General features: G+C 36.3%; 1 protein-coding gene across 1 annotated transcript; it reads left to right on the top strand.

Annotated features, from left to right (window-relative positions):
- Positions 1 to 4,432: 4,432 nt before the first annotated feature.
- On the top strand, positions 4,433 to 8,257 carry LOC146524564 (uncharacterized). The gene is made up of 6 exons (XM_085133051.1): positions 4,433 to 4,666; positions 5,360 to 5,680; positions 5,958 to 6,215; positions 6,299 to 6,424; positions 6,559 to 6,666; positions 6,923 to 8,257. Exons 1-6 carry the CDS (start codon positions 4,618 to 4,620, stop codon positions 7,099 to 7,101), a joined length of 1,041 nt encoding a protein of 346 aa, XP_084989177.1. The 5' UTR covers positions 4,433 to 4,617; the 3' UTR covers positions 7,102 to 8,257.
- Positions 8,258 to 12,049: the final 3,792 nt, after the last annotated feature.

Genomic DNA, 12,049 nt, shown 5'->3' with positions numbered 1-12,049 from the left:
CTTTTAACGTCTGGACAAACATATTGGTAGGTGTGAGGTTTCTCTCTACTGGTTCATAAAGGGATTGCATTCAAGCTTTTACACTTTTACGCTTTAACAGGAAAGGATCAGCACTAGTTACTTTGGTTGAGATGGCAGGAGCTTTTTAGGTTAATTTGTCCAGTAGCTGTAGATTTAATTATGTCATGGCATTGCATTTGCCCTTTTCTGTGCTACTATAGGCAATAAATTGGACAGAAATACTTCAGCAGGCAAAAATGATTAAATTATATATAAAATAACAGAGAAATTATTCAATGTAAAGTAAAAAAGGCAATGAGTTTCATTATTTGAGACGCAACTGTTGGTCTGTTCTTTAGTTTTGTTCTTTGGTTTCAAGATAAATCTTCTTGTTCTGTACTTTTGTCATGTAAACACATTATGCTATCATGGCACTTTATGGGATTTTATGTCATGAAAAGAATTTTGTGCTTGCTTTGGACTGAAATGTTGAGAATCTGTTTAATTGTATTTCTTTCACATCAAAATCCTACATACCAAAAGCATATTTTGTAATTTTGTGTATATTCTTCATAAATCAAAGATTTTAAATATGAAATGAAACACTATAACACACGGTGTGTGTAAACATTTAGTGCCCAGCACACCTGCTTATCTGACCATTTCTGTTTGGCAGAGGTTTACAGTGTTTTATTTTTATTTATTTATTTTATTTGAGAGAGAGAGTTTAGAGATTAAAAATACAAAACCATAATTGATCTTATACTTATTTTGTCACCTAAACATATTTCTGTGATTGAAAACCTTTTCCTAAAAGTGGACATTTTAGGAATTAAATACAGTCTTAAAACCTCTTGTAGTATACATGAAAAATGGTTTCCTCCATTATTCTCAGTCCGTCCCCCCGATTCTTTTTTTCTTGAAGGCTAAAAGGGGAACTAAAAACAACGTCACTTTCTTTTGTCCTCTCAACGTATGAGAGTAAAAAACTAGAACCAAAAAGTAGAACCAATTCATCATAACCTGACATCGACATTTTCAACCATTCTGCTCTCAGGTTGATCGCTACCAAGACACACTGGGGCTGCAGTGTAATCAGAGCAGTACACACCCCACAACTGAGCTTATACTTACTTTAACTGCATATTTAACATGAAGATGCAGTTAAAGTAAACTTCAAAAGAGAAAAAGTTGCTGACTGGATCACCAGTCAAATGTATCTGATTGACTGTACTGATTCCTGTGCCTTCAAAACATATTAACATATACAAGTATTAAGTATTCATGAAGGAACACATGAAAGAAGTGTAGTAGCTCACCATGAGAGAAAAAACCTAAATTCAGCTAAAGATGTGTTGAATACTTTAAATGTATGTTGCTTGGTTTAATTTAAATATGAATGCCTCATTCTGAGATCATTTCAAAATGAATATGCAGTTAATAAAGCAAACACAGCCATGCTGTAGCTTCAGGTTCATATGAACTCTGAACTCTAACTGTTTTTAAGTCACAGACCTGTACAATGCTCTTCTGCACTACAATAAATGCCTGTTTGCATAGTTTGCACTGGAACAGAGAAACAATATCCACATTAAAAAAGAAATCTATCTGTTTTATGTAAACATTTGCAAATGCTGCCACGGCCCTTCTAGTATTGACTAACCACTTACATTTGGTATAATTTTGCTTCTGTTGACTTTTTCATTTGCAGGTGTGGAAAATTAGTGTGAATGGAGAATGGAGCTCAGTGTTATGGAGCTTTGGATGTTCAGCTAATGAACAGCACCTTAGAAAAATCCCAATACAGTTTGTTAAAAAGTTATTTCAAACTACTAAATATGAAAAATAATAAGGTGATTTCTAATGGCATAGCACATAGGTATCTCTTTTGTCCCAGTAATGGAACAATTAGCATCAATAACTTGAGCAGGAATGACACTGGTATAAATATCCTTCCAACCTTTGATTCAGATGGAAGAATACCAGGCGTGTGGGGTTTTTCAAGGTAAATGTTGGGAAATGGAGCCTTTGATAGATGTAAATGCAACATTGTTTTGGTAATCTATATAACATAGTGTACATAATTTCAGATACATATATTTTACACATTCCCTGTTCTGAATTAGAAGACTACAAACAATGATAATCTGTATAATGTACCCTTCATGCACTTCTTATGCCTGATGACCGATCGTGGCTCAAGAGTTGGGAAGTCACCTTGTAATCGGAAGGTTGCCAGTTCGAGCCCCGGCTTGGACAGTCTCGGTCGTTGTGTCCTTGGGCAAGACACTTCACCCGTTACCTCCTGGTGGTGGTCAGAGGGCCCGGTGGCGCCAGTGTCCGGCAGCCTCGCCTCTGTCAGTGCGCCCCAGGGTGGCTTTGGCTACAATGTAGCTTGCCATCACCAGTGTGTGAATGTGTGCGTGAATGGGTGGATGACTGAATATGTACAGCGCTTTGAGGTCTTTAAGGACTAGTAAGGCACTATACAAATACAGGCCATTCATGCACCTCTTAATCTTTGAATTCAGATGTTTTCAGTTTCATTGCACAGATGTATAAAACAAAGCACCTAGCCATGTAGACTGCCTCTGCTCACTGAATTTGTGTATGTTACTGTAACAGGATGCTACCTTTTAAGATATTTCTCCTCCTAGATATTCTATGTTCAACTGTAAGTGATACTATTGGAAAGTGGTAGATTTTAAAAACTACAGAAACACAGCCACCAAGTTACAGACCATGTGAAGTTACACAGCAGGGAAAAGTGCTGAGGTGAATAGTGCATGAAAGTGCATCTGATTATAATCTTATTGTAATATCAAAAGCCATCTTTGTGTGTTTGTCATCTTTGACCTCAGTCCTGATGGTCTGTGAATTTCTGTTCCAGGGACAGATGATGGTGTCCTGCTCCTCTGAGGGAGGGGACAGTCCTCAGTACAGCTGGACTCTGGATGGACGCACATTGACAGATGCTGAGCTCTCTTCTGGAAAAACAGAGTAGTGATGAGTTAATGATTGATTGATTTTGTCTCTTTGAGATCATTCTCCTGCTTTGGAAAAACACTCTTCCACAAGGTTCTAATCAGGTAGGAATACATAAACAAAACAAAGTAATAAAAATAAACAACAAAAAAAAGGAAAAGATAAACACAAGAAAGAAAAAACATATACCTTATTTGACGTTATGGGATCAAAACGATTGTAGCCTGGAGAAAGTTTCCTTTTTTTTTCTTGGTGGTTCCATTGTCTAATATGTGATCATGAGCCAAACATGTAAACAGCAGCAAAGAATGAACAGAATCAGAATGAACACAAGTCAGAAGGCTTTTTTCTTAAATGTAAAATGTATTTTTAAAAAAAAATTAATTAACGAGGTTTGATCACTTACAGGAATCATGGTCAGTTATGTTGTCCATGTTGTTTGCATTTGAGTAGAATAGAGTTTGTGTGAAATCTGTCTGCTGATTTGATTAGTGAGAGGCTAAATAGTGATGAAACATTCACAGAGAGTTGGGGAATGGCTGCAATCATAGAACTGTAAGACGGTGAGAGACGTAGTCTTAAGTCTCCACAGCTGATTGCTCCTTTTTTACATGAATGGCCTCTTTGACTCCCTCCTAAAACCAGTGTTTCTTCTTTCACCATCTGTAATGATAGACCTGACACACTGGTATGTTTGAATGCTTGGGGAGTGTTTATTAAGGCACCACAAACATATGGCTGGACATTTCTGTACACAGTTCATTAACTTCCCAGTCAGTCGTCAGTGCATGCTCCTCCCTCAGGTCTCCAGGTTCACTGTATATAAAGGGAGAAACCTCATTAGTTAAATAACCGCCACTTGTCCCTCCAGCCTCCTTGGTACTGCCCCCTTGAGCTCACTGCCCCACTCCTCCCCTGCAGCTGAGCCAGAGACCACACCTCTGCCACACCATCTTACAGTGCTGTGATGATTGCAGCAGTTCCCAACTCTCCGTGAATAGTACTCATGGCAGTTGATCAGTGCTCATAATACTGGGCGTTTGGCTTAGGCAATGGGGGTAATTTCAGTCATTATGTAACTGTACTATTTATAAGGTAGGAAACATTTAGTCTGCTGAGAATGAAGAAGTCACTTGGATGAGCGATGAGGTGTTTCTCTCATTGGAATTTAATTTTGGCAACAATAACAACCACTCAAACCAACAGTCATCCTAAAAAACAATCATTCATTCTTTTTTTATGTTCAAAGCTGTTCAAAAGTGTCTGCTTCCCTCGTGGATGTAAATATAATGTATTAGATACTAAAACAAATTATAAACTAAATTAAAATAAGATATAACAAGAATTCACTTTAGATGAGATATAAACACGCCTGCTGTTAAACTGCACTAAATTAAACTTTATTAGTCTACTGCCATCATGGGAAGGACAGTGTTATTTTGTTACAAAGAGTCCAATGGCAGTATGAATAATGATTAAAAAAGTTTGTGGAAGCTGTGTGAGGTTCCTTTTATTTCTGCTAAGTAATGAATATGTTAGTTTTGCTTCTGTTTTTAATGTGATGAGCTTTTTAAAAGAGGCTGATCAGGAGTCATTTCTGACTATTAACTGCTGTCTGCACGTCATTAAACAATGAAAGCAGTGGTTGGATTTGTGGTGATTCTACTGGGGGTGTCTCATGGTAAGCTGTTCTGGGTTTTTCATGTGGCATCTTATTAAAAATGATAATTAATAATAAGCAATGTGATTTTTTAAATCAGTACATGAAGTTGGACATTTTTCTTACATCTTTAATTTGTGAACATTTGAGCAGACCACTTTTGGTATCAGTGATTCTAGAAAAAAAGGAGAGTAGTAACTTTGCTCAGTATAATGGTCGTCTATTGACATTATTTTAGTGTTGTTGTTTTAAGTGCAAACAGATTTTACGGTGGAGCATCTGTTTAACTGTTTTTCTTAGTTATTAACCTAGTTGCAATGTTAAAAACATTACTGTCACAACTTTGTGAGTATATTATCGATTAAATGTGTGTGCTCTTGAGGCTCCATTACCTGCACCTTGTAAAACTACCTACTCAGAGTGAAATAATCAGTATGTAATTATGGCAATAGTGTTATTAAAAATAATTTGATAGATTTCATAATTTTATATACAGCTCATCAAAATTGTGGATTATCCAAAAATCACAATTGGGCATTAAGTAATAACATGTTAATCCCCCCAAAAAAAGAAAAAAAAGAAACAACTTTGTAACAGGTAAAAGTCTTCACATGAATTCATTTTGGTTTGCTATCAATGTTTTTATTGTAATTAATTTGGCAGAAACTAAATAATCACAAGTGTTTTTCTTCTTTAATGTTTCAAAATTTACAGGTGTGAAAACTCACTGTGATGGCAGACAGGATGGAGCTCAGTGTTATGGAGCTTTGGGAGGAACTGTTGACATCCAGCTGATGGACAGCACCTCAGAAATATCTAGATACCAACTGTTAAAGAATTCATTAAAAATACTATTTGCCATAAATAATAAGGTTATTTTTAATACCATAGCACATAGATCTCACTTTTCCCCCAGTAATGGAACATTTAGGATCAATAACCTGAGCATTACAGACAGTGGAAAATATACCCTTCAAACCTTTGATTCAGATGGAAGATCATCAGGCGAGTGGACTTTACAGTTGTTTTTTCAAGGTAAATGTTGTGTTAATAAGTGATTAATAGATGCAAACTTAACATTGTTTTTGTAATCTATATAGCTTACAGAATTTCAGATACATATAATTTGTGCAATGATCTGCAGACTTTACAGTTGTTTATTCAAGGTGATTTTTTATCTTCCCCTATTGGGAAATGACACCAAGTAGTAGACAGAAACTTAAAATTGTTTTGGTAATTTATATATCTCTGCGTTTTCTTTTATTAGAGAGATTCTAATAAATCTAAATTCATCTGTGTGTGTTTCTCTCAGCTTCTGTGTCCTCTGTCCTGCTGGTCTCTGAGTGTCTGTCCCAGGGAGAGATGAGGGTGTCCTGCTCCTCTGAGGGAGGGGACAGCCCTCAGTATAGCTGGACTCTGGATGGACGCACACTGACAGATGCTGAGCTCCTTTCTAGAAATATTAAGACTAACATCATCACTCTGAAGCAGCACGTCTCAGGACATCTGGGCTGCTCAGTCAAAAACCATGTTAGTAAAGTCTCCAAAGAACAGAGAATATCTACCTGTGGTGAGTGAAAAAGGTGATAATTACAACTTTGACAATTGTATCACTTTTACATTTTTGATAAATTATCTGTTTTTTGCCCATAGGATTCATTTTCATCAACTGCACTTCAGTCAATGGGACACAAGTGTCAGGGTGGGTGTATGCAGCCAATAACACCCTGTGCATTGAACCAACAAGTGAACCAACCACAACCACACAAACACCAATGGGTAAGAGGAATGACCCATGGTACGGTGGAAACTGAAAAAACAGCTAGACCCATTGATATCATTTTCTCCTTTCTTCATTTCATGTTTATTGACTTAATTGTGTGTTTTTGTTATGTCTTCTTTCTATGAAATAGGACATTTGCCGCTGATCAGTGGTGTTCTGTCAACACTTATAATTTTCTTAGTTGTGGTTGTAGCAGCAATCTGTGCCCAGTGGAAAAAGAAAAACAGCAAAACAAAAGGTACAATACTTCTTCTCCTTTACTCACTTTTCTCAAATTGCTTTTTTACTCTTTTATACATATACTATATCTCTGTTATATGTCACTTAAATATTGTTAAGCAGCCACAGTTAACTTTAAAAAGAAAAAATCTCAACAGCTTAACAAAATCCACCATAAAGTCTAAAGCTCAAAAATGAAGTTTCATACAAAGTGCAACTATTCCTTTAGTCATTCATTTATTGTTTTTGAGCCACTCCTTCTTGCTACTCTGCAGAGAAAGAAAATGATCAGGAAGAAATCTTTGCTGATCTCAGAGTTGTGAAACGGCAGGCGAAACAACTGGAGAAAAGGGCGGAGCTAGAGTTTGGCCAAGTCAAGTACTCAAAGTGTCCTCGACAGACTGAACCAACAGGAGATGATTGTTTGTATGTTAACATCCATAAATTCAGGTGATTTAAGTGTTCAGTGCTTCTACACAGACTGCATCACTGAAGATCCATGGAGAGAAGAGCTGATGTTAAAAATGTCTAAAGGTCTTTAATTGAATGTGATTTCCCATCAGAAAAATTTTAAAAAGCTAATACTTACTGATTTATTTTACTTTCATCTGCATTATACTAGAGGACTACACATGTATTATTTTATGATCTCTTGATTTAAAGATAGTATGTTATATAAACACTGAGTGTTTACTGCTTTTGTATTCTGCAGACATGATGATAGACCATTTTTATGTGGGAGTTTTTCTTTTTTTCATGTGAACTTGTCTAGTTTTTGACTTGGTAGAAGTTGGACCAGATGATCCTTAAATTAGAAATAAATAAAGTAAATGGCTAAATGTTTGTACAAATTTCAGTGCAGCAAAACCTTTGGACAGTGATTAAACACCCTGGTTTAAACAGTTTTCCTAACAGATTCCTTACAAGAGATATTGATGTTCAAATGACATTCTCAAGGGAAAGGTGTGTGAGTCACCATCACTGTATTTGCTGCAATTTGGAGAATCACTTGGATGAGGCTGTGAGGTTTCCTTTAAGGCAAAGCAGGACTCAAATGGACTTAATGGACTATTAATTTACTTACAAGCGTCAAAATGTGCAACAAACAATCCCAAAACTCGATTCTCACAGTTGTGATGATCCAGATTCCAAGATGCCAGTGATTCTCTTCAACAGGCTGCTCTCCACTGGTTTCTGTGCACAAGAGGAGACAGGTAAGTTTCTTCACAAGATGACAAGAAGCACAGCAAACCAGGACAAGACCCGGAGTTACACTGACTGAAGTTCCTCAATGATCCAGCAGTGACTGAGCACCTCAGGTAGTGACTCTTAAGACGCTTTAATAAGGAGACCTGATGCCATCTTTTGAGGTGGCATATCTTTGAACTATATACATAAAACAAAAGCCTATTGAAACAAATTATGATAGTCCAAAAAATGTGTATCTGGTCAACAAATCAGTCTGAAGCAGTATTATTATTTATTCCCACGAGATGGTGGTATTATGTAGTATTCTATTACTGTTTTAACTGTCTTTTAGTTACTTATCTGACTTTATTGTAAAGAACTGTAACTATTTTAACTATATTTTTGTATATATTCTCACAAAACCTCAGTTTTTAAATATGAAAGCAATCATTTTAGTACACAGTGTTTGTAAATATTATTGGTCAACATCTGGAGTGACCTATTCCTATTTGACAGAGATTGAAATTCTGAGATCAATTTCATATGTATATGCACTTAAAGTTAAAATACACTTAAAATACAGTTACGGCAGAAGAACTGTTTAAATAATGTCTAACTAATTTTAATCAGTTTAATTAGCTCCATCACTGTTTAATAAATAATCAAATATGATGGAAGATGTATCATTTTTACCATTTGTATTTATTTAATCTATTTAGATTTTGGAAAAGCACTCAGTTATCTACAATGTAAGTTTATTTTAAATGCAGTTTTCAGACACTATTATTATTATTATTATTTATTTTGGGTGTCAACTACAACTACGGTATATGTGAAAAGATTTGACATAAACAACAACTTGTCATAATTATGGGGGTAAGTTAACTGAAACAGTGTCAGAATTGTTCATTTTATCACAGGAGGCATCTCTGCATTTTGTAGAAAGGCTACAACCATTTAAAATGGCTCTATTTTCTCTATTTCTCTCTATTTTATAGTGTATTAGAGCCACATTAAGAAAAAATATTACTGATCACTTCAAGAATAATGCCCAAATTTTGAGATTAAAGTCAAAAATCTATTTCAAGTCTAAATTTGGAGAGTACAGTTGTTTTAAGACAAACCGCTAGACTACCTATACTCACTGAGTCAGTGAAACCATACCTTTTTAAATCTACAAAAGGCATTTTTGTCACGGCGGTGGAACGGACTCAGGCGCAGACTGAGAAAGCACGGTTCAAACAACTTTTTATTAATCACACTGGTGCGCTATATACACGTGAAGGGGGGGTAACACCAGGGTCCCGGGGGTCAACAGGCTGGGGAAACACGTCTTCGCACTCGCTCCGCTCCTCGTCCAAACAATCTCCACACAAGCTGCTCACTTTCACTCACGGGGTCCAGGGGTCACAAAAAGGACAGATCCAGATAAACCTATTTACAAAGACGAGGGTTAGTCGAAGGCAAGCACGGGAACAAAAGAATCGCAATGGAACCAAGCAATACTAATGACAGTTCCTCAATATTCCAACAACGAGTAGCTCAGAGCCCCTGCCTTAAGTAGAGCCAGAGATCAACTGCAAATCACCGGAGATCAGCTGCAGGTATGTAGGCCAAGGGCGGGAGCCTAATCTGAGCTCCGCCCAGGCCTACAGGTAAGAGAGAGAGAGAGAGAGAGAGAGAGAGAGAGAGAGAGAGAGAGAGAGAGCAAGGCGAGGAGAGCAAGGCGAGGAGAGCAGAGAGAGCAAAACAACAAACAATTGTGGCCACACTGGGCTGGCCAAGGAGGCACAGGGACCATGACAATTTTGTACGTTTTAGAGAGAGAGAGAGAGAAATTCACATTTTGCAGTTTTGTTTATTTAAGTGTTCAAATTCTGTGAATGTCTTATACATGCACTGCATGTAAAAAACAAAAAAAACTAGTGCCTTGGAAAACAGCACCAACAGTCTGTCTGGAGTAACATGTAAGAGCTATTTATACCATTTAGAATTAACTGTCATGGTTCCTGGGTCACCGACTAAGTGTTTTGAGTTATGTGGGTTCATGATTTACTTTGGTTTTATATATTTAATTATGTTCTAGTTCTTCAGTGTGTCATCCTTTGAGTACAATATTCCCAGCACCCAGCAGAGTGTTGTTATCCATGTTACAGGTTACTCCAGCCCTTTTAAACTAACAGACCCTTAGGTACAGATGGTTCTTGTTGAGAACCGGTTCCCATTGTTTCAATTAATTGGAATTGTTTGCCATTTTTGCAAACGATTCCCCTATCGATTCCAGTTCCCTTGAATGATGTCACCACGTTGCGTAGTGTCATTTACCCGATAGGAAACATGACGACTAAGTGGCACAAACGCTCAAAAGTTTGGTTATACTTTACGAGAACAGATGACAGCAGGGCAACAGCAGGGCAACTTGGGTTTCTGAGGCAGTTACAGCTAGGTGAGTCCCCTCACACATCGGTTTCATCAAAGCTTTGCACTGTTTGCTGGGTAAGATCGATAGGATCAGAGATTTGGACTCTTTAAACAGAGAGCCAATCCCTACTTCCTGTATTGGGGTGCTCAACACCACTTTACTGTCTGTCTTGAGTTCACTAGAGTTCACAAGAGAAGTGTTTCAGTGGTTGAAGCTGAATTTGCAGAGATGTAGTGTTAGTTTCAGAGAAGAGGAATTTGTGGACAATTTCATGTCAACTGTCAAAGAAAGATGATTTCTTTTGTAAAGTTTTGTTTATTACAAATATAGAGAAGGTAAAAGAAAGGAGTATTCATTTGACAGTTTCATGTCAACAATCAAAGATGATATTTAATTAATTTTTCATTTATTGTTATAATCAAATGTGCATGTTGAAATTAACAAGAAAAGTCCTTTAATTTCTCCAGAGTTATGCAATGGTTTGAGATGAAACTGCACACATATAGTGTGGGTGTCAAAGAAGAGGAATCCATTGGAAATTCATGTCACCTCTTATAAATTATTTCTAAATAAATTTTAACATGACGTTATCACATTCCTTGAATGTTGTGAAATTTGAGCAGATTTGTGCTTTAATTTCTTGGGAGTATGAAAGCAGTTTCAGATGAAACTTGGTATAGACGTACAGTAGGTGGCCCAGAGGAGGAATGTGTTGAAAGTCTGACGTCAACTATCAAGGACGATTTTAATGAAGTTTTGAATATTAGGGTTAGGTCAAGTCAATTTCACTTCCTTCTGTGCAAAATAACTTCTATGGTGAAACTAACTAACATGTAACCTCGACATACATAACTTCAGAAAACATTTTAAAACCAGTGAACAACAGAACAATCATTGATGTCTACGAATGTGTTTTGAGATTTGAAATAATATGTAATTTAAACTTGAACATAAATTGGAATTTTTATCATGTATGTGTTGAACTGGCTTGAAAATACATATAAACCTCTTACTTGTTTTAATTTTATTTAGTTATTGCATTTATTTTAATTGTAAATATTACAATGTCAGTGAAACTGCATGATTAGCTAAACAAGAAAATTACACATTTGGTTTCAAAGTACTAGTATCTCTAAACTGAAAGACAACTTCTCTCTTTTCTCTCTCTTTAGTTCCATTCTAATCACTTCCGTTCTTTCTGAGTTCACACATTCTTATCCAAAACTGATCACTAATGACAGCTGATTTCAGTAGTTAGACTAGAGTAGTTTATCTGAAGGTTGCCAGAACGCGGGAGCTCCTATAAAACTCTGTCATACTGACATACTCATAATCATCAGTAGTGTAGTCCTATTTTAAATAATTAATTGTTGACCATGTTAATTCAGTTTCCTCCTTGTGGAAAAAAAAAAAAATGATGATGAAGAGAAACAGCTAGTTGCTTTTAGTTTTAGTGAGCTAGCTTTCAAACCCAAGAGTTTTAGATTTAAATAATTTAATAATTTTAAAAACAACTTCCTCTGACATCATATGTGTGATGATTTGCACTGTTTTTTCACTGAAGCTCTGCAGTTACAGAAATAAACAAATCAAACAAAAAATGAAAAACAAAGCAAAAAAAGAAAGAAACAAATATGCAGAGTACTTTTATTTTACAAATTTCAAAGAATATAAGATGAGTATACCAATGCTTTTCGTCAAAGTATTCACACACTGTCCTTTGAGGGTGGGATTTACATTTAGAATCAGCAGTCTGCGCAGGCAGACAATCTGAGCAGGCCTATGATTCAGA

The sequence above is a fragment of the Neolamprologus multifasciatus genome, chromosome 2 (assembly GCF_963576455.1).
Source record: "Neolamprologus multifasciatus chromosome 2, fNeoMul1.2, whole genome shotgun sequence".
In the NCBI taxonomy this organism is placed as follows: Eukaryota; Metazoa; Chordata; class Actinopteri; order Cichliformes; family Cichlidae; genus Neolamprologus; species Neolamprologus multifasciatus.
The sequence above is the reverse complement of the archived record's forward strand: the minus strand, read 5'-3'. Positions and strand labels throughout refer to the sequence as shown.